Source organism: Podarcis bocagei (genome assembly GCF_964188305.1).
Source record: "Podarcis bocagei genome assembly, chromosome: 15".
Taxonomy (NCBI): Eukaryota; Metazoa; Chordata; class Lepidosauria; order Squamata; family Lacertidae; genus Podarcis; species Podarcis bocagei.
This window is the reverse complement of record NC_138141.1, coordinates 26,134,765-26,154,692: the sequence shown is the minus strand read 5'-3', so window position 1 is coordinate 26,154,692 and position 19,928 is coordinate 26,134,765. Positions and strand designations below refer to the sequence as shown.

The window sequence follows — 19,928 nt, the reverse complement described above, 5'->3', positions numbered from 1 at the left end:
ATTTGCATGAGGAGGGTAGGGCCAGCCTCAACATCAAGTAGGACAGTGAATGGTTTGGGGGTACCATTAATGGGGAGAAATTTGACACATTAAAATTAAATTTGACACACTTGTGAGAGGGTAAAGGTGGGTTAGGGATCTCTTAACAGGAAGTGTTCAGCTGAAAAACCACTACAATTCCCATGATTCTTCGGGGGAAGTCGTGGCAGTTAGAATGGTATGAAGTTTGTAGTGTGGACGTGTCCTCTAGAGTAGTGTTCTTCAACCTTAGATCCCCAGATGCTGTTGGACTACAACTCCCATCATCCCCAGCCAACTAAGCCAATTGTCGGGGATGATGGGAGTTGTAGATCAACAATAAATGGGAGCCCAATATTCAAGAACACTGCTCGAGAGTGTCCTAATATGTTCCCATATGTGGCCTTTAAGTGGAAGTCTTGGATCCATTAGGTTTCTGATTGTCTATACAAGCATAGGTTTAAAGTAACAGAGGCTGCTTTCATTTTGCTAGTCGTTTACAGCGCCCTTCAGCAGTTTAGTGCAAAGACATGTCTCCTATCCCTTGGGTCCAATCTCCTGAAGCAGCAACCAATAACCTTGCTAAATGGGTCTCCAAAGACTTAAGTGCTTCCAGGTACCAGAGAGTATAGGTAGAATGCAAGGATGTTTGGCAAGGGGGTGAAAAGCCAGCTTCCCATGCTATACTCAAGTCTCACACCTTTGCTCTACAATGACCCTACCACAACCACTGCTTGGGATCACATACCAGGCCGACCACACAGTCTAACCAGCCCACCCTTTGTTCCTTGCTTGCTGTTGAGTCACTTCTCCCTCCTGATCCAAATTGATCTACACGTTTCCATCAAGCCATTTGGGCGGGGGGCAGGGTACCACCACTCATTTCCACAACGCTGGGGGATCAAGAGAGGGGGCAAGGGGAGTCAAACTCCACTACATGGAGAACAAAAAAATTGTTTCAACAAAGACAAAAGGATGGAAGGAGAACGCACCTACAGTTAGTGTGAAAGACAGAGGTGTGGGGAGGAGAAGGAAGAAACGGAAAGAAAGAGAAGACGCTTTGCCTGGTGCAACCCTGGTACCTGGAAAACCAGCTGCTGGAGGTAATTGGCCAGCTGCAATCCCTTGCATGGACAGGATCCGAGGGTGCTGGCGGCTTCCTGATTTGACTTCTGTGTGTTTGGGGTAGATTTTGACTTTTTTAATTTTTTGGTCCTCTCCTTACAAGCTGTTCATGTGGCTAATGTCTTTGTTTCTCTTGCCTCGCCCAAGTCTTGTGGGTGGGGCTGCAGCACCCCTTTTGGAGATGTTGTGGAAAAAGGCGGCTTGTGCGGCCATGTTTCGTTCATGGAAGATGACAAACCCTCTCGGGGGGTAAAAGAAGGATGTGAAGAAGGCAAAGAGCGGGCCTCAAGGCCTTAATGTCCCAGGAAAGTAAACAGCCAGGAACTAGAAGAGGAAAATACTGGTAATATCTGGGGCTCGCTGACCCAGTTGCAAAGCGAAAAGAAACACCACCTGAACCTACAGTTTTTAGACATTTGGACACCCTCTTCATTTCATCCCGGCACGTGACTCCCAAACAAAAATGAAAGCTTCAATATTTTTATTTCTTGTGATGGGGAAGGAAAAGGGAGAGCCCTTGAGCTAACCAACAGTACACAATTCCCAACAGTCCCAAAGGCCAGGGACCCTATGGATCTAATCGCCCATGCTGAGGGGGTAATGGATATTGGCAGGGGGTGGCCCAACACTGCAAAACTTGACTGGGAAAGGGAGGGGGGAAATAATACTAGAAATCCCAGCTGGAGGCCATCTCCAAAAAAGTTGCTGCAGCGTGCCTCGACATGGATTCAGGTGATGGTGGCAGGGGAAGAAGTTGTGGGGAAGGGATGGGAGCAGGTGAGGCGGGGAGGGAGAGAGAGGCTGGGGGGGGGAGAGGAAGCAGGCAATGTCCACACACACACACACTTACCCCGAACTGGTTGTCGGTGTCGGCTCCGGCCTAAGAATGTCCTCCCCTCCCCTCCTTGGAGAGGGGATTTGTCCGAAGACGTCTATGGGCTCCACGGGCAGGGAAGGGCACTGAGGGGGGGGATAGCCGGTGGCCAGAGAAGTGAAAGCCATGGCTGGCCGGAAGCTGGGGCTTCCTCCCCGGCTGCTCTGAGCAGGGGATCCTGTTGACGGGGTGGACTTGCGGGAGAAGCTGACGGCCGCCGGAGGCTGCAGAGTGATCTCAGACATCTCCGCCTGGTGGATGAGGCCCGGCCGTGGCCTGGCCCGCGCCGTCAGCTCTGGGGAGCTGGTGCGGGAGCTGAGGGGACTCTGGGTCAGGGGGGAAAGCCTCGAAGGTTGTAGCACCACCTGATGTAAACTGGGCTCAGCCCTCCTGGCTTGCCGGGGGCTGGGCCGAGGTCTGGGTTGGGGGTCGTACCACCTGGTGTCCAGGCCAAATGTGCTTGTGCCGCTGTGGCTGACTGACTCGGACGGCCCATGGTAAGGCAACACAGGTATGCCCATGCCTTGACTGGTGTGTCTTAGCTGCCCTTGACTCGCCATTGGTTGCATAGGTTTGTCCTGCCATTTGGCGGTGGTGGGCATGGAAGGTTGGCTTCTGCTTGGTGACTTGCCAGTCCAGCTCTTTGGTGCCTCCAGGGCCAGGATGCCAGGGTAGGATGTGGGGACCTGGAGCGAGGAAGGTGGTGGTCCCCTAGGAAGACTGGCCTTTGGCTGCAGGCTCTCGGCCATTTCGCACTGGTGGAGCTGGTGGGGGAACATGATGGGCGACGATTCCAGGCCGCTGAAAGGGAACTCGGCCCTGCCCCATGGCTCGGGGGACCGGCCCCCCGTCGGAGTCTGGGTCAGGGGAAGCGTGCTGTTGGAGGCGTTCTCTCCGTTCTCCTCAGGGATGGTGGCATGACCAAAAGGCCCCTCTGGGTGCAGAGGAGGGGAGGACATGACAGAACTGAGGGGGCTGACCTCCGGCATGTAGAAAGGCGGAGGGTCCATCTCGCCGGGGCTGCTGCTGCTGAGGTAACCGTAATACGGGCCGTGGTGGAATGGCCTGGGGGCAGGAGGCCTGGCCTGGCCAGTGGCTTGGAGGCGGCTCTCCATGGTGCCCGTCCCCTCCAGGCCCCGGTGAAACCTTGGGCTGTATGCTGGTGGCTGAAGGTAAGACTCCTGGCTGGAGGAGAGAGGCGTCAGCTGGGACTTGAGGGCTGTCACAGAGGCAGGCATCACAGGGTCGTCATTCTCTTCATCGGACTGGCGGAACTCCGGGTACATGTCCGTCTCCTCCACAAAGGGGAAGCCCTCTATTCTGCGGGTCTTGAGGGAGGGCTCCATCTCCGAAGGATCCATGACAAAACGGCCGTCTGGCCCGCGGCTGATGAGTTCGATGGGGGTGGTCGCCTCAGCTTCTGCCTCAGCCTTGGAAACACTGTACTTTTTGCTGCTGATGGCTCGCTTGGTCTTCTTGTAAAGGGAGAGCTCCTTCTCCTTGCTGGGGCTAAGCATCCGCTTGCCAGGTGGGCCCTGGTCATCGGAAGATTCGGAGGGGGGACGGAGCGTCCGGATGCTCTCGGGGCTCACTTTTCCAGAGGACAACCTGTGCCATAGAAAAGGGGGGGCATAATTTTAATAATGGATCACAGAGGAGACCAACGTCTGTAGTTTGCTTAATACTACAGTTTGAATAAAAGGATGTATGAGCACTATATAACATAAACCCCTTAACTGGATGTAAAATGAATAAGCAGAAGTTAGGGTGGGACATCATTATTAATATTACTTCTCCTTTGCAAAGGCCACATTCACGTCATACATTTAAAACACCACAATACCACTTTAAACAATCATAGCTTCCCCTAAATAATTCTGGGAGATGAAGCTTGTTAAGGGTGCTGAGAGTTGTTAGGAAACCCTTCTATTCCTACACTTCTCAGGGTGGTTTAACCATTTAATCCATCTTCCCAGGGAACTCTGGGAAGTGTAACTCTCAAGGGGAATGGCTGCTTTTAACTGATGATTTCATAGATTTTCTTCTGCTTTTTTCCCCCAACACACAGATACTTACGGAGACTCTAAACTCTTCCTGCAATGGGTTATTGAGAGAGGAGGGTCTGGAAAATATAAAGGGGGTGTGGGAGAAATAATTAAAAGAGTTGAAAGGACAACATTGAATGAAGCACCCTATTTCTTACTTTTCCAACACTGAAAAACAGAACAAGAAGCTCACCCTTGCAGCCAATGTAAGCTGGGTATCCCCACTATTACAGGATGTTCACAACATTAAATGTTTCTCCACATGACCAGATGCTGCTGCACATATCATCATCATCATCTATTAATTTATACATTGCTTACATGTCAAAATGGTTTCTAAGCACTTTACAAGTATAACATCAATTATAAAACACACACACATGCAATATAGGCAATAAAGGAATTCCATAAAAAAACATTAAAAACACCCATCATTAAAATACACAAGAAAAAAAGCTCATTAAAAATATTATTTAAACAAAACACAAAGTTCAAGTTCCGGGAAATGCTTGCCTGCACAGGTTTGTCTACAGAAGCCAGTGGAATGCCAATACGATAGGGCCTCTTGTATTTCAGCAGGGAGAGCATGCCCTAACACTGCATATCAGTGTTTTATAGTAGCACTGCATATAAAACTAGCACATCAGGGAGAAGGCGACGTCAACTTCTTTTTTCCAGACATCAAATGCTTTGTGGTATTATTATTAAACGTTTGGTCATGCGACACCCCACCCCATGATACAACCTGACACTGTGGAAACAGGTTAGCTCTTTGAGGCCTTATCATCATATCTAGTGATTATATCCAATGTCAGTCATACATTTAATAGACCCATTGAAATGAAGGGCCATGACTAACTTAAGCACATTAGTTTTAACGGGATTACTCTTATTATTATTACTACTACAACAATTTATTAACCATACTTTGCCATAAGGTCCCAGGACAGGATACAACAATTAAAACACAATGCATTAATATTAAAACACAGTATTACACAACTTAGCTGGATACCAAAGTAGGCAAGTGGGGGTGTAGAGAGACATTTTAAGACCACATTCACACCATCCATTTACCGCACTGATATACCACTTTAAACAGTCATGGCTTCCCCCAAAGAATTCTGGGAGTTAGTTTGTCCAGGGTGCTGAGAGTTGTTAGGAGGCCCTTATTCCCTGCCCAGAGCTACCAGTCCCAGAATGGCTTAACTATCAATTCCTCCTCACAGAAAACCCTGGAAATTGTAGCTCTGTGAGGGGAATGGGGGCCTCCTAACAATGTTTAGAACTTTAACCAACTGCAGCTTCCAGAATTCTTTCGGGAAAGCCATACATGTTTAAAGTAGTATCATGGTGCTTTAAGTGGATGGTGCAAATGCGGCCTAAGTTTGGTGGAGGAGAAATAGTTTGAACACATATTCTGTACCTTGGAAAGCAAGTGTCTTGGATTGCAGCATGTTTATCCCAGAACTACTTCCTCAAGATTTCTGAGTATAAGGCTGTCTTGATGCCTAGGTGATTATTGCCTTAATTTTCCAGGAAATGCAAGGTGCAGACTCACCTTTTTTGCGCTTAAGTTTCCGTTTGCGTTGCTTGTTGACGAAGCAGGCAGCTAGAGTGCTGAATAGGATGGCAGCCGCGAGGAAGCAAATGGTGGCAACTATTCCAGCCAGCACAGGCCGGGCCAAGCCTTCATCAGTCAGCTCTGGCTGTGGAAATATGTCTGGGAGAGACAGAGAATAGGGGAGCCTCTTAAGACATGGCTACAGGCACTTGTTCTTCAGGGAGACCGTCAGAGTAAGAATAAACAAATGGAATTACTTCCATCATCTCTTCACCACACACATTTGAGGAGATTTCATTGGGAAATGGTTGATGCTACCATGCTGTGGTAGGCAGTTTTGAAGAGGTTTGGACAACAGTCAACATCTCAAACACATCTCCATGGGGGGGGGGGGACAAGGCTTTTGGCTCCTTCAACATTTAACAGGTCTGTTATGGCCGTCTAGAAGTTGTTGAACTACATCTCCCATTAGCCCCAACCAGCATGGCCAATGGTCAGGGATGGTGGGAGGAATAGCCCAACAAGATCCAGAGAACCACAAATTAAGCTGGATCAGGCCAGGAGCACTTCTAGTCCAGCATCCTGTTCTCACAGTGGCCAACTAGATGCCCAAGGGAAACACATAAGCAGGATCCAAGCAAAATAACACTCTCCCCTCCTCAGAAGCATTACTGCCTCCAATAGTGGAGGCAGAGCATGGCCATTGTGGCTAGTAGCCACTGAATGCCTTACCCTCCTCTATGTATCACTCAGATTTATGTATTAAATAATTTGGCAGGAAAACAAAACTGAGTTCAAATCCTTCATCTGGCAGGGAGGGCCAGGACATTTCTTCAGTTCTGAGGCCATTCTCAAGAAGGATCCACTCCTTGTGATGATCTTGCCCATCCGCAGATTAGGTTTGGCTGGTGAAAAAGCTTAATGGAAGGTGGAGAAAGCACTTCCTTACCTGTGCTGGATACGCCGGCAATGTTGCTGGGTTCACTGATGAGGTCTTGCATGACAGCCAGAACTCTGAACTCATACCATGTGTCCTACGGTATGAAATATGTGCATTATCAAACATTGCCTGACAACCAATGCTGACATTTGTCATGAAAAATGAATGCCACCACAAACTGTGATCGACAGTAGGACTCAGTTTTTAATTGGAAACAATATATTTTCCCAGTGGTGGCAAAGGAATTGGCTTTATACATGCAGGGAGAGTAGCCACTTTTAGTATCTAGAGTCATTAGGTTGCAACACTTGTAGTTAAGTCAGAAAACAGAGTATTCTAGGGTCTCCGAAGAGATAGTGAGTGTAGCAATTAAGCCCCCAAAATGTATTTAGTGGGTTTCCTTAGGGACCATTTAACACCAAACATATATACACACATATCACTTGATTACCTAACACTTGCTTCGTAAAACTGAATTCACAATACCATTTATACCCCACCTGTCCACAGTCAAAAGGGCCGTCCAGGTGGCTTATACTGGTAAAAATATATAACATAAAATTAAACATAATAAAAGAGAACAGAGAGAATTATTATTATTTTTTAAATGGAGCACAGAGGATTACTAATGCATTGGTTCCACTTCAGAAGCAAGACCAGGTAATTTGCAAGTCCCAAATCCAGGGAGAAATTTTGATATACATAATTTTTAAAATGGAATTTGGATGGGAATTTCAGAAGCATCTCTAGTCCGGAGAGATGGATAGTACGTCAACCACTCTTCTCAAATGAAAGAGCAGTGTGTTAGAAATTTGCATCATTAGGGCATCATTTCTGGTGCTCCAAAGGCCTATTTGCCAAGGAACCCTTTGCAGTCTTCTGTAGAACCTCTTCTACAGAAGATTGGGGGCTATGCTCTAGGATAATGTTCTTCAACCTTCGATCCTCAAATGTTGTTGGACTTCAACTCCTATCATCCCTGACACTTGGCTAAGCTGGCTGAGGATGATGGGAGATGTAGTCCAACAACATCTGGAGACCCAACCTTGAACACTGTTCTGGAATGTACAGACAAGCTCATATTGAGTGCTGCTCAGGCTTCCTGGAACCTCATTTTGTTCCTCAGAGAGCAGCCTGGAACATACCCAACACTCCTCTGTGGCAGAACATTGCAAGGAAAGATAAACAGTTTGGGAGACAAATTGTCTTTCAGGGAAGCTTGTCTATTATTACTAGCCTTCTTATTAAGGAATTCCTATTAAGCTCGCACACTTAATTCACTCCAAGATTTCTCAGAAAGACCACCACACTGTAAGGTTCAATCTGTCATCCACTTACCTGAGTCAAATCCTTTGCAAAGAAGTCACTGTCACTCCCCAAGATGGCATCATCTAAAATCTCCCATCTTTCTCCAACCCGAAACTCCATAATATAACGGTCAATCGGAAAGCTATGATTGGCTGGGGGAAGCCATGACAATAGGACTCCTTGCTGCGTCCGATTGGCTGTTAGGCACCTTGGTGGAGTAACCAGCACCAGGGGTTCTGGAGTTGTGACAGGGAATGCTGAAGATAAAAAAAATATGTTGGGATAGAAGGGGAAGGGAAAAGAAATATTTTTAAAACAGACGCAAGAAACCTATGGGGGCGGTGATGGGTCTTGTGTTTTACACTGGAATTGTGGCACATTTGCCAAAGTGTTTGACCACTTCTGCTTTAAAAGCTCTGCTATTTCACCCTTACTGTCCCTTATGCCCAGAATGTTTTCCTCAGAATACCTGCTTTATGCCACCTATCCTGCTGCCCCTTAACTGCTTCCTCAAAGCTCTGCTCTTCCATGACACCTTTGGCTCAACCTTTTACTTTTACTGAGAGTAAGCACAGCACTAAATTTCCATGTGCCTCCCCTCCCCCCTTTCTTAAGATGTCATCACCAAATTCTGCTTGGCAGTTCCTGAGATCAATGAGAAGGTTTTTGTCTATGCTTGGATGCAATTAGACACCATTTTGAACCATGTGGAGAACCCTTGAAAGCTTTCTGGTTTCTTAGAATTCCAGAATAGCACTGGGTACGACGCTGCTAGTAATTCATTCTTTCGGTTTATGGAACCTTGGGTCATCAAGGTCCTCTTCTGAGTCTCACCTAAAGTATTCACAGTGACCACCTCACTGAAGGAGCTTGTGCCTAGCTTGTTTTGGGCCAAGACACTGAACTGGTAGGCAGTCTCCGGTTCTAGATTATCCATGAGGAACCAACTGGGCCCAGTTGGCACTGGGAAAGAGAGCCAGTCATGAGGTCCAAATTGTGCCCGCTTCATCCTGGCAAGATAGAAGAAAGACAATCGAAGGGGCGGGTTCTTTAGAGGGAAGAAATCAAAGAGAAAAAAGAGAACAAGAGAGAGAAAAGAAAAGTGTAGAAAGAGGAAAAAAGAGAGAGATAATTCCTTAATGAACAATGGAGCTACTTGGGGTTGGATCTAATGACACCCAGGACTCTGCTAAATACAAAATTCTGCACCAACATGACTCACATTTCATGGCAAGGAATGCTTGATTCTGCGGCCAGAATCAATCCAGCACATTTGCATTATCACTCCAGATTTGAATTATTTATTTTGCTCCTGCTAGTTACATGGGAGGGGAAAATGAGACCTGAACCCCACACCCTCTGGCTTCCCACAGATCTTATTCAGAGACTCCCCTGATTCCTGCAAATGCAGCAGGTGTTGCCCACAAGCTTTCAAACCTGTTTTTAACCATCATATGGGCTAGCCTGATTGTTGATTTTAATGAAGGGTGACACATCAAAGAAGTTGAATTCTGCACCCAACACTTAATGTAATGAGTTTCTTCTCTCACTCTCTTCACACACACACACACACACACACACACACACACACACCCCTGCAATTTTGTACCACTAAGGTCTGTGTGCAAGTTTCTAAAGGCTTGATCTGTTTCCACAGCAGCAAAAGAGGAGGGAGATGTAATTTGGTTTTTTGCTTGCCACTCTAAACCTGGGTACAGATCTTTCCATCCAATCGGATGTAAACTAATGAAATGATGACAGCCCCCAGCAGTACAATGATAATCGGAAATGATATGTTTTCATCCAGCCATCCTGCACCCATGGGTCTCTTACCGCATCAACCCTGATTATTTGTCACGGCAAATCTAAACATTAATTACTGACGGCCCTCTCCATGGCACACGATGCTAGCTCTGCTAACGGATAAGCAGGTGGGAGGCTAGGCTGACTCATACGTCATCAGCGGGACTGCCAAATTAATGCCAGAGCCAAATGCTGCCTTCAAGCTAGGCTCACCTGAGCAGCACCTCCCATGAGGACCACGGCCAAGAAATGATTTCATTCACTCTGGTCACATTCCAGGCCCTGCTGATGCCAACGGAAAGGAAGGCAGAGCATTGAAAAAAGGCAATGGGGATTGCCCAGGGCTGTCCCTACCATAAGGAAGAGTGAGGCAGTCACTGCAGGCAGCAGATGCTGAGGAGTGAGGATTGGGTAGGGCTGTTTGCACCATATGGCCAGGTTTGCACCCCCTAAGTGAGCCTGCTGTCCTTCAGGGCAGTGGAGGTTGCTGTTTGGCATTGAGATAAGATTCCACTGCTAATCAGGTCAGCTTCTGTACATGAACCTGAGGGAGCCACAATCTTTGCCCTTTGCCTCAAGGAACAAAATGGGGTTGGCCCATTGAATTGACAATTCTCCTTTGCACCACTAATCCTATGTAATGTTTCCACCAAGAGCATCTGCTTCTGCAGAAACAAAGCTGCTGGCGGAAGTAGGTGCAAGTATGTGATTAAAGTGAAGCCAGAGCAAGATCCAGGCAGCCCAATAAAAGCCTAGACAATGGGACCATCTGGACAGCAGCCCATAGGGCAAAGGCAACAGTGCCTGTCAGGATCCCTCCAACCAGAGTTCAACCAGAGCCTTTCCAAGGAACAATTTGGGAAGACGTGGGTCCCTTTTAGGTCCGAGCAGCTTCAGTCTGTCTTGCTCTGCCCCTCTTCACAGTGACTGGTCCCTGTCTTTTCCTGTTTTCCTCTGTAACATCTCCTGTAGGCAAGCTTTGCCTTTGCAGCAAAGCACCTGCTACATGCAGGAACTCTGATCCTTACCCTGCTCTGCTGATCTGACTCTGCTACCTCCTCCATTCCTTTTTAATGTTATGCAACAGAAGATGCCAACACAACAGTGCTGCTAGTGGAAACTCTCTGTGCAATACATTGCACCACTTGTCATGCAACAAAATTACCAGCAACCTGCTCATGCATTCTCTTGAGCGACAACTTTCCGCTGGGGCAAAACATTTCAAGGGTGCAACAAGTATACCACTAAGTGACTTTAATTTAGCACGACTTTGGATTACAACCCATAGACATCAGTGGAAGTGGATAAGGCCCTATGGAGCAGGCAGGCAACCTCAAACTGCATGAGGCCCTCCCACTAACGTCAATAAAGCCCTCTGCAAGCAAGCAGTTCAGACCTCTGGCAGACTGTCGGATGGGGAGAAAGGAGGCAAGGGTAGAGAGAAAAAGGAGGTAGTCTCCTTTTTGCTTTTGCCCCACTGCAGGCTTCATGTCTGCTCACAGTTGGCAGACTCTCTCTGATAGATTACCCCTACTGGAATACAACCATAGACCGAGAAAATGTTGTCATTTCTTGCCCTAAAGGGAAGATCCAGCTGCTTCAAGCTGCACCACATAAACCAAAAAAACACCAAACCCAACTGCAATTCACTTGGGGAGAATAAATGAATAAGAGTCCAGCAGGAAAGAGAATCCCAGGATGTAAATTAAAAGGGGAGGGAGAATTTAGCATGGCACCAATAAGTAGCTCCAGTGGGTAATAAATTGCAACTCTTTGCTAAAGATGGAAGCAAACAACTCCTTAGGGCAGTGACTTTGAAACCATGTCCTGGAGCACTCTGGGCTTCCCCAAAGCTCAGTTAGTTAGGAGGGTGGGAATCAATAATGGTGAAAGACAGCTCGTCTGTCATTTGCAGTCTCCCCCTGCAACGCCAGATGTTGGAAGGGCACTGGGTTGTGCTCAGTTTTAGGTTGTGCTCAGTTCATGCAGGGCCATAAGGAGGCTCAACAGACGCAACCAGGGACCTGCATGAAAGAAGCATGCCCCAGAATCCTCTGCGAGGGCACCGGGATCCCTGTAAAAGAAATGCAGGGCTTCTTCAGCAGGTGAGTCAGCATGGAACAGGTTCCCTGTAGAGGGGAAAAAATGTTTATCATTTATTTATTACATTTAGATCCCACCTTTCCTCCAAAGAGCTCAAGATGATGGACATAGCTCTCCCCACCTCCTCATTTTATCCTCCTAACAACCCTCTGAGGTAGGCTAGGCTAAGAGACAGTGACTGCTCCCCACCCCAGGGTCACACAGTAGCAAGTTTCATGGCTGAGTAGGGGATTTGAACCCTGGACTCCCAGATCCTAGTCTAACCCTCTAGCCATTACATGCTACTCTTTGCCTTGGGAACCTTCCAAAAATGGAAGCATCTTGTATCGACAGAGCTGGCTTAATGCAGAAGCATCTGCCACAGATGCCTATGCTCCTTTCCCGCACCCCTGGGGACTCCTTGCGCAGACCCAAGCCAAAGAAAATTAACCTATTTTGTTTTAAAGGTTCTGAAAACATCCCTGTTTCTCAACAATGTGATGGGGTAAAAATTGCCAGGACAGCTGACAGCAATCTGGCTGTTCCCCTCCAAGGTGAGACACAGCTCACAAAGTGAAGATGGTTTAATCGTTCCTTTGCGATGATATTTTAATCACAGAGGCAGCTGCATAAATTTTGTACTCTAAGCCTATTCCCTTGATTGATCTGTGTTCCTCCACCCCCCACACCACCCTTTTCCTTTATCCCACCCCTATCTCCCATCTCTCCTTCCTTCCTTCCTTCCTTCCTTCCTTCCTTCCTTCCTTCCTTCCCTCATTTTGTTTCTTTACATAATCATATAACCCTCACTTTCCTGAAGAGGATAAAGTGCTACCTTTATCCTCTTCAGGAAGCTAGGTAGATTTTATGATGGGGAAGCACATAGCCAATCTCTGCTCCATCAGCAACACACCATCCTCACCCCTAAGCTGGTCAGCTTCGACCATCAAGAGGAGGGAGGAGAATAAGAGGAGAAGAAAGGGTGGGGAGAAGATCCCCAAGGATTTGAGATGAGAAACACAACTGAAATGCAGGTCGCTGTCACCTGTACTTTTCCTTCAGAGTCAACAGAGTGACAGAATGTCAATCAGCTTGGAGGTCTCTTTCTGCCAAGCCGTGTGCAAGGCAACGAATTTGCTATGCTGCAGCAACATCTGAGCACCTGCCTAATATGGCAAAGAGCTTGAAATGGGAAGGCATGTAGCTGCCTTACACCAATTTGCCCATCTAGACCAGCACAGAATGACAACAGCTTTCCAGGGCCTCAGGCAAAGAAGGGTCCTTCCCAATCACCTGCTACTACCTGATAGTTTTGATGCAAGGGAACCTGTGGCCCTTCAGATGTTGCTGGACTACAGTTCCCACCATATCTGGCTAGTGGTCATGCTGGCTGGGGTTGACAGGGGTTGGAGTCCAATGACATCTGGAAGGCCAGAGGTACCCCACCATGGTTTTAACTGGAGATTCTGGAGATTGAACTTGAGGTCTTCCACCTGCCATGAATGCAGTTTACCCTCTGAGCTATGCTCCCTTCTCTGGAATCCTGGTGCTCTCTGAGCTAGCTTGTGCTGATAGGCAATGTAGCTACTATCTGTCTACCTATCCCCCACAAGACCTGGGATATAATGATCATGAATAAAATCATGAGCTATAAGCAATTGTTGCGAGGAAAAAACAGGGAGGGGGAGAACAATCTATGCCACCTTGAGCTCCTTGGAGGAAAGGTGGGGTTTAAATGACAAAATAAAATCAACTATGGAATGGGAGAAACCACTCAATAGAAACTTTTAAACAAAACTGGGTGCCCTATCTTTTGTATAGGAATCAAAATCAAACAGGAAACACTTGATGAAACCATGAATATATGACTGGCAGGTTGCATTCAACTTCATGAGACACAAGCTATGTGGCAGCAAATGCCATAGTTTATCTGCTGCATGAAGTAGGACATTATTTTATCAGTCCTGAGTTTTCCAACATTCAGCTTCATTGGGGGTTCACAAGTTCTCATGTGATGAAAAACTGTCAAAGAGCAACTGGAGGGGGAATCAAGAGTGTGATAGCAGTGGGGACAAAGTGCCAACACCCCCTTCCCCCAATGCTGGGGTTCTGCTCCAAATGGCCCCTACTCCAATCTAAGCACACAAGGGCCAATCAAATGCTTGATATCACCTCTGGTTTGCACCTCAGGACGTCTGGGCCTCGTCAGTGCCCAGAAACCCACCTACAACACCTTGAGTTCCATTATAGAAACAAAGACAAGAGATAAATGTATTAAACAAAGCACATGAACAGCCTCACAGTAGTGGATATAGGCACTACTGAGAGGGGTGGAGAAAACCCTATTCTGTGTTAATCTTCTTCTTTGGAAAAGAAGTATTGGGTACACCTGACACCCTTGCTGGCTCGCTTAGAGTGATTGGCATTCAAGCACATCAGGCTAAAAACAAGCTGTTCGGGGGAACTCCAGCCTGAGAAGGGCAAGGCCCCTTCCTACTCCGAGTTCTGGCCGAGTGAGAAAGAAAAGAAGCAGAGAGCAAAGCATGCTGGGATGACTCACAGAGGGCCGTACCAAACTGAGAATGTCTGTTCATATCCACCATCATAGCCAGGCTCCCAGGAAACATTGGCAGAGGTCATGGAAACAGTGATGCGCACGTTGCCTGGGGCATGGGGGCTTGTACCTGAAAACAGGGAAGAGGGGGAGAGAAAAAAGAATGAAACTGTTTAAGATGCCGAGGGGAAATAATTAGAAAAAAATGGTTGCACATCAAATTATAGAGTTGTTTTTTAAAACTGACATGGGGAACCTTTTTCAGCCTGAAGGCCACATTCCTGCATGGGAAATCTCCCAAGGGCCGCATGTCAAGGGTGGGTGTGGCCAGACAAACACCGCTCTCCCTCCAAGCAAGCAAGAGGTACCATCAGAACTCAAGGACATATTAGAACCAGGTAAAAGCAATAGAGGAAGGCACAGAGCATGGTCTGGGAAGGTGTGGCAGAGTCCAAAGGGCTAGCTGAAGAGCCACGTTCAGTCCCTGGCCCTGAGAGTCCCTGGCTGCTGCTGCTGCTGCTACTACTACTACTACTACTACTGTTGTTGTTGTTGTTGTTGTTGTTGTTGTTGTTGTTGTTGTTGTTGTTATCTTTGAGATCACTACTGTTTTGAGATCATTAGTATGTTTAACAATCCTTACGATAATTTAGTCAAATTTTCTAAATTTGGGTAGCCTGCCCTATATTATACATTCCATTATCTTCATATTTCTTATTTTCTGTCCTTATCAGGACAAAGTACCAGGGCAAAATAAAGAGAGAGCACATAGCTGTTAAGAAGCAGAGGAAGAGAGAAGTGGAAATTAAAGGGCCAAGCAACCAGGTTCAAAGCTGGCAACCTTGTTTTGGAGAGGGAGTCACCATGCAACATCAGTAATTTTGACATTATTAATTTGAGGGCAGGGGAATGCAATAGCAGCACCCAGTGGGCAGCTTCCCTCTTTTTTTTTTTTTAATCATATTTATTAAAATTTCCAATAATAACAGAATAAGAAAAATAGAGAAGATAAAGAAAAGAAAGAAAAAGAAAGACAAATTTAAATTCTTACTTTCATAACCTTCTTTCTAGGACTCCCTCCTTCCCCTCCCGACTGTATTCCCCTTTCCCTAAGTTGGTTCCACAAGCTCTCATTCCCAATTAAAACCTAATATGTTTAACCCATTAGCCAATTTAAATTTATACAATCTTACCATCACTCCTCATCTTTAACAGAAATAGAAAAAAGATTTTTCCCCCAAGATCTGCCCCAATTTCCTTCCACGAATTCCCCCTTTTTTAAAAAAAAACATGATAGATCAAGATACCAAAGTTATATAAAGAAATAGAAAATAAAAGATATAAGAAGATTCAAAAAGTTGGTTACATAGCCTTTGGATTCCAAGATTCCCCCTCCCTTCCCCGGTTTGAATTCCCCATGTCCATCAGTCTGTATGTTATCGGCCTGGAGATCTCAAGTCCACAGCCAAATTTTTCTCATTCCACCTTGCCGGTTTTCTTTAAATTTATTTGTTTTATTGATATTTAACTTCAAAAATCCAGACAATAGAGGCCTTTAGTTTCCTTGGTCTTTGTTGCTCCTCCCATTGTTCTTTCCGTGTCGTAGTTGGTCCTTTGTTCTTTTTATTCCTTACTTTCTCAGGTTTCTTGTCTTGTTCAGCTGCTAAAACGTTCTTATTCCGAAGTCTAGTATCTCTACAGAGGTTTGTTATTCAGGAACAAAAACTTACGTCCAGTCCCTTCCTTTCTTCAATAGAAAATTCTATTATCTCCTTTTAATATAAACACCTCTGTAGACAAAATAGTATTTCAGTTTTGCAGCTTTCCCAGAAGATAAGACCTGTGCACATCCCAGAGTAGTTTTCCACATACGACCGCTTGTAATGTCCCGAAACCCCTCTAGGGGGATTGCAGTAACTTTGTATCCTCTAATCCAAAAGTCAAATTGTTGTTTCTTTTTTCCCCCGACAGTTTGTATCCATATTATATCAAATTATAACAGAATTAACCAGCAAAATACTTGTAACAAAGTCCTCTTTATATTCTCAAGATTTGACAGCTACTTTGACAGCTGTCAAATTCTCCGTCTCTCTTCACCAGGTTCTACGAATCGCCCCGGTTCCCAGGGGGGGGGGTTGCCTTTTCCCTCTCACCCTCCACTTTTCTCCTCCAGCACAATTCTTGTAATTTCGCATCGTGGAATTAATAATTTTTATCAGCAATAAACTTCTGGATCGATCTTGGTTACCCAGTCCTTGTTTTAGCATGTTTACAATCAGGGGGGGACTGACTTCCTTTTTAGATCGCCCCCGCTCGTGCCGAATCCGAAAAAAAAATCTTTTTTTCTCCTTTTATACCCGGTTACCCAATTACTCACGGGTTGTTGTTAAAAGTCCAAATTTCCAATGGAAGAAGCCAGCGCTCTCCGTCGAATGGCATGCGGCTGCGCTCGGCAGGGGAAGCGGAGGACTCACAGCACCACGCCGCTCCCCGGCACCCGATCGGAAGCCTTTAAAAAGGCTCCTTCACGAGTCGGGAGGGCGCTAGCGGTGCTAGCCGAGTCACCATGTCCACGGGCTCCGTGCCCGTGGTTTTTAAGGGTCCCCGCGTCGCCGGCGCGGTAGGACCCAGCCCCTGCCGAGCAGACTCCCTCCGGAGCTCGGAGGGAGGCAGCTTCCCTCTTTTCACAACCCTTGACAGAAACCTCTTCTGCAAATACTGCAATAGTCTTTGTCCATTGGAAGCAACACAAATCCATGGGTCACTTCATGAGAACGTGAGCAGAGCCCTCCCAGATCAGGAGAAAGGCCCATCTAGTATAGCACCCTGTTCTCACAGTGACCAACCAGGTGACTATGAGGAGCCCACAAGCAGATTCTGAGTGCAACAGAAGTTCTCTGCACTTGTGATTCCCAGCAATGGACATTCAGAGGCCTCCAACAGTCGAAGCAGAATGTGGACACCATGACTAGTAGCCGTGGATATCGTTATTCAGCGTGAATATGTCTAATGCTCTTCTACAGCTGTCCAAGTTGGTGGTGATCACTATGTCTAAAATGGATACACAACCAGTCCATGCAACCTGTACTTTAGGGAGGTTCAGCTGCTCACACCATTGCATCAGTGTGGTCTGTGTGCTGCATTGGGGCCTGTGGACCTTCCAGAACCACATTATCTTTAAAAAGATACATTATTTATTATAGGTCTATGTAGACATGACTGCTCACAAACTCCACATTATTTCTAGGTAAAATAGAGTGTGATCCAGGGAAAATTCAATATTCTAAAGCCAAAGGGAACCCCTTAGTCGTCAAATAAGTATGAGGTTTCACAATTCTCCCTCCTCTGCATCCCCTCCACATATATGTTTGGAGGTTATATTGTCATATGAGAAGCTGGGCTTGCTCTGAGGTTGCCCCGAAACTATGGAATATCCTTCCCTAGGAATGCCTGCTAGTCTCACCCATTTGATTTTTTTCTGAACAGGGCTTTGCAGTCCACCTTCGGCTAGGAAGTGGATTGTGCCTCTACCTTTTTGCTTATCTGTAAAAGGAAAGAGGCAATGCTTTGGATAGGTGCAGATGAACCAAAGCAGTAATCAAGGAAGCACAGAGGATGTGAGTCCATAGGAAGCTGTCTTATACAGGGTCAGACCACTGGAGCTATTTAGCTCAGCATTGTCTACACTGGCTAGTGACAGCTTTCAGACAGGGATTCTTTGCCAGCCCTACTCAGAGATGCCGGGGAATTCAACTTGAGATGCTGTGCATGCAAAGCAAATATTCTACCACTGAGCTATGGTTCTTCACCAAAATCTGAGTAATTGGGAGCCTGAATCCTGCTAGGCCCTGACAAATATTGAGGCTGAAGCCATATATGTGTCTAGACTCATCATTTGCAGGTGAGAAACCTACCAACCTACAAGAAAGGATGCTCTTTTTCTTCCCCCTCAACCCATCTAAAGAGATAGCCAAAATAAAATTTAAAAAATAAAAAAAGAATTAAAGAGCAGATTTTAGCAACAGGTTCACTGAAGCATGAAATTAAAAGGAAAAAATGATCTTCTCTTCCTGGGAACCATCTATGACTCAGACATGGCATTTGCCACAGAGATCATCCAAGAAATATGAGCCTCCCTTGACACAGAGAAGCACATCACCTCCCTCCAATTATCCATTAGCCACTCTGCTGGCTGTAGGCTCAAGCATTTTGACTCCTAGAGCAAACAGATGGGACACTTGAAAAGTCCACACAATGAAATCATTGAAAAGAGAGGCAAAGAGAAGTTGGGGAAACAGCACTCAACCCAAAACACAGGGTGATGGATTGGCATTTTTTCATTCAAAGGTGGCAGAACAGTATTTTCTTTTATCTCAGGTCAAACTTTCAAGAAAACATGCTTCCAGATGAGGTCACTGAGATAGCACTAACAGGTGATATCTGCTGTTTTCTAAAGAAACTTATCAGATTTCCCCCAGAAATAGTAAATAAGGATTAGATGGGTGGGGATACATACTGCCATTTTAATGCCAACAACACTATGCAGATGTTGCAAAACAAAAAAGAAAAAAACCCTTGAATTCATCAGGAACCCTGATTCTAAAATAAATAAAATAAAATCATTCCTCCCTGTTTATCTATCCCCAGCACTGGATCAATTATGCATTACCTAGGAGACTTTATGAACCTGATGGTACCACCAGACCTTGGCTAGTTGGCTCTTTTCAGTGAAACATCAGTATCTGGGAATTTTACTTGTCCTCCAGTATGGATCTAAAACTGGATATCTTCTTCATACACACAAAGGCCAGACTTTCTAAATATGGAGATCAGCCTCCGTTGCACTTCTGCTTTCTCTACATACCCTTCATTCCCAGCATGCCTTCTCCTAATCCATTCTTTTCCTATTCTGGAGACACTATCAGCTGTGTTCTATCTCAGAAGCCAGCCATGAGCCAACCCTCCTCCTCAGCGGACTCTATTCCATTCTCCTCCTCGCCACCAACATTCAGACATCCTGTCCTGTTTGGTTGTAACCTCTCATTAGGATTTTGTTCAACATTTCTCTTCCTACCCTTTCAATTGCAATGGTCAAGAGAGAACTGCATTCCTTATTACACATATTTCCATCTTCCTGGATACCACCACCACCTGCTCCAGGGGCGTCTTACCCATAGAGGCTAGTGGCGCAGGGCGCCAAGTTCTGAAGGGTGCCAGGGAAGAGGCGGGGGCTGGACGTGGCACCTCCCAGCATCAGCTCACCGTCCTTGCCCACCTCCGCCATGCCGCGCCGAAGCAGTGCCGCGCCCGGAGCCTCCGCCTGCCATGGCCACTACAGCAAAAAGTGGCCAGCTGAGCCAGTAGCCGCCACGTCCAGCCTCTTCCTCTTCCCCACCAGAGGAGCTGCCCTCCAGTCGCTGCCCACCTCCTACAGCCCCGCAAAGCTGGGAGCGTCGCCGGCAGTGCCATCCCCCCTAAAAAAGGTCGGCAACTCTGGAAAACGGGGGGGGGGGGCGGAGGGATCTTTGCACTACGGCGCCAGATATGCTTAAGACAGCCCTGATCTGCTCAAAAGACATGTCCACAAAAGCAGATCTGCTATTTTCAGAGCCATC

The 19,928-nt window shown here is 46.5% G+C and overlaps 1 protein-coding gene across 6 annotated transcripts in view; it reads right to left on the bottom strand.

Moving 5' to 3' along the window:
* Positions 1 to 19,928, bottom strand: part of IGSF9B (immunoglobulin superfamily member 9B) — a 124,038-nt gene that overhangs the window by 13,372 nt on the left and 90,738 nt on the right. For 4 of the 6 annotated variants that reach the window (XM_081172452.1, XM_081172456.1, XM_081172455.1 and 1 more), the window contains exons 12-18: positions 14,320 to 14,443; positions 8,709 to 8,884; positions 7,905 to 8,131; positions 6,576 to 6,660; positions 5,624 to 5,785; positions 4,094 to 4,139; positions 1,994 to 3,625 (exon numbers count right to left, since the gene is read on the bottom strand). In XM_081172452.1, coding sequence (XP_081028578.1) covers positions 1,994 to 3,625; positions 4,094 to 4,139; positions 5,624 to 5,785; positions 6,576 to 6,660; positions 7,905 to 8,131; positions 8,709 to 8,884; positions 14,320 to 14,443 — 2,452 coding nt within the window. Of the gene's footprint in view, positions 1 to 1,100; positions 1,468 to 1,993; positions 3,626 to 4,093; positions 4,140 to 5,623; positions 5,786 to 6,575; positions 6,661 to 7,904; positions 8,132 to 8,708; positions 8,885 to 14,319; positions 14,444 to 19,928 lie in introns of all 6 variants that reach the window. The other 2 variants (XR_014002522.1, XM_081172453.1) reach the window with 2 other exon arrangements.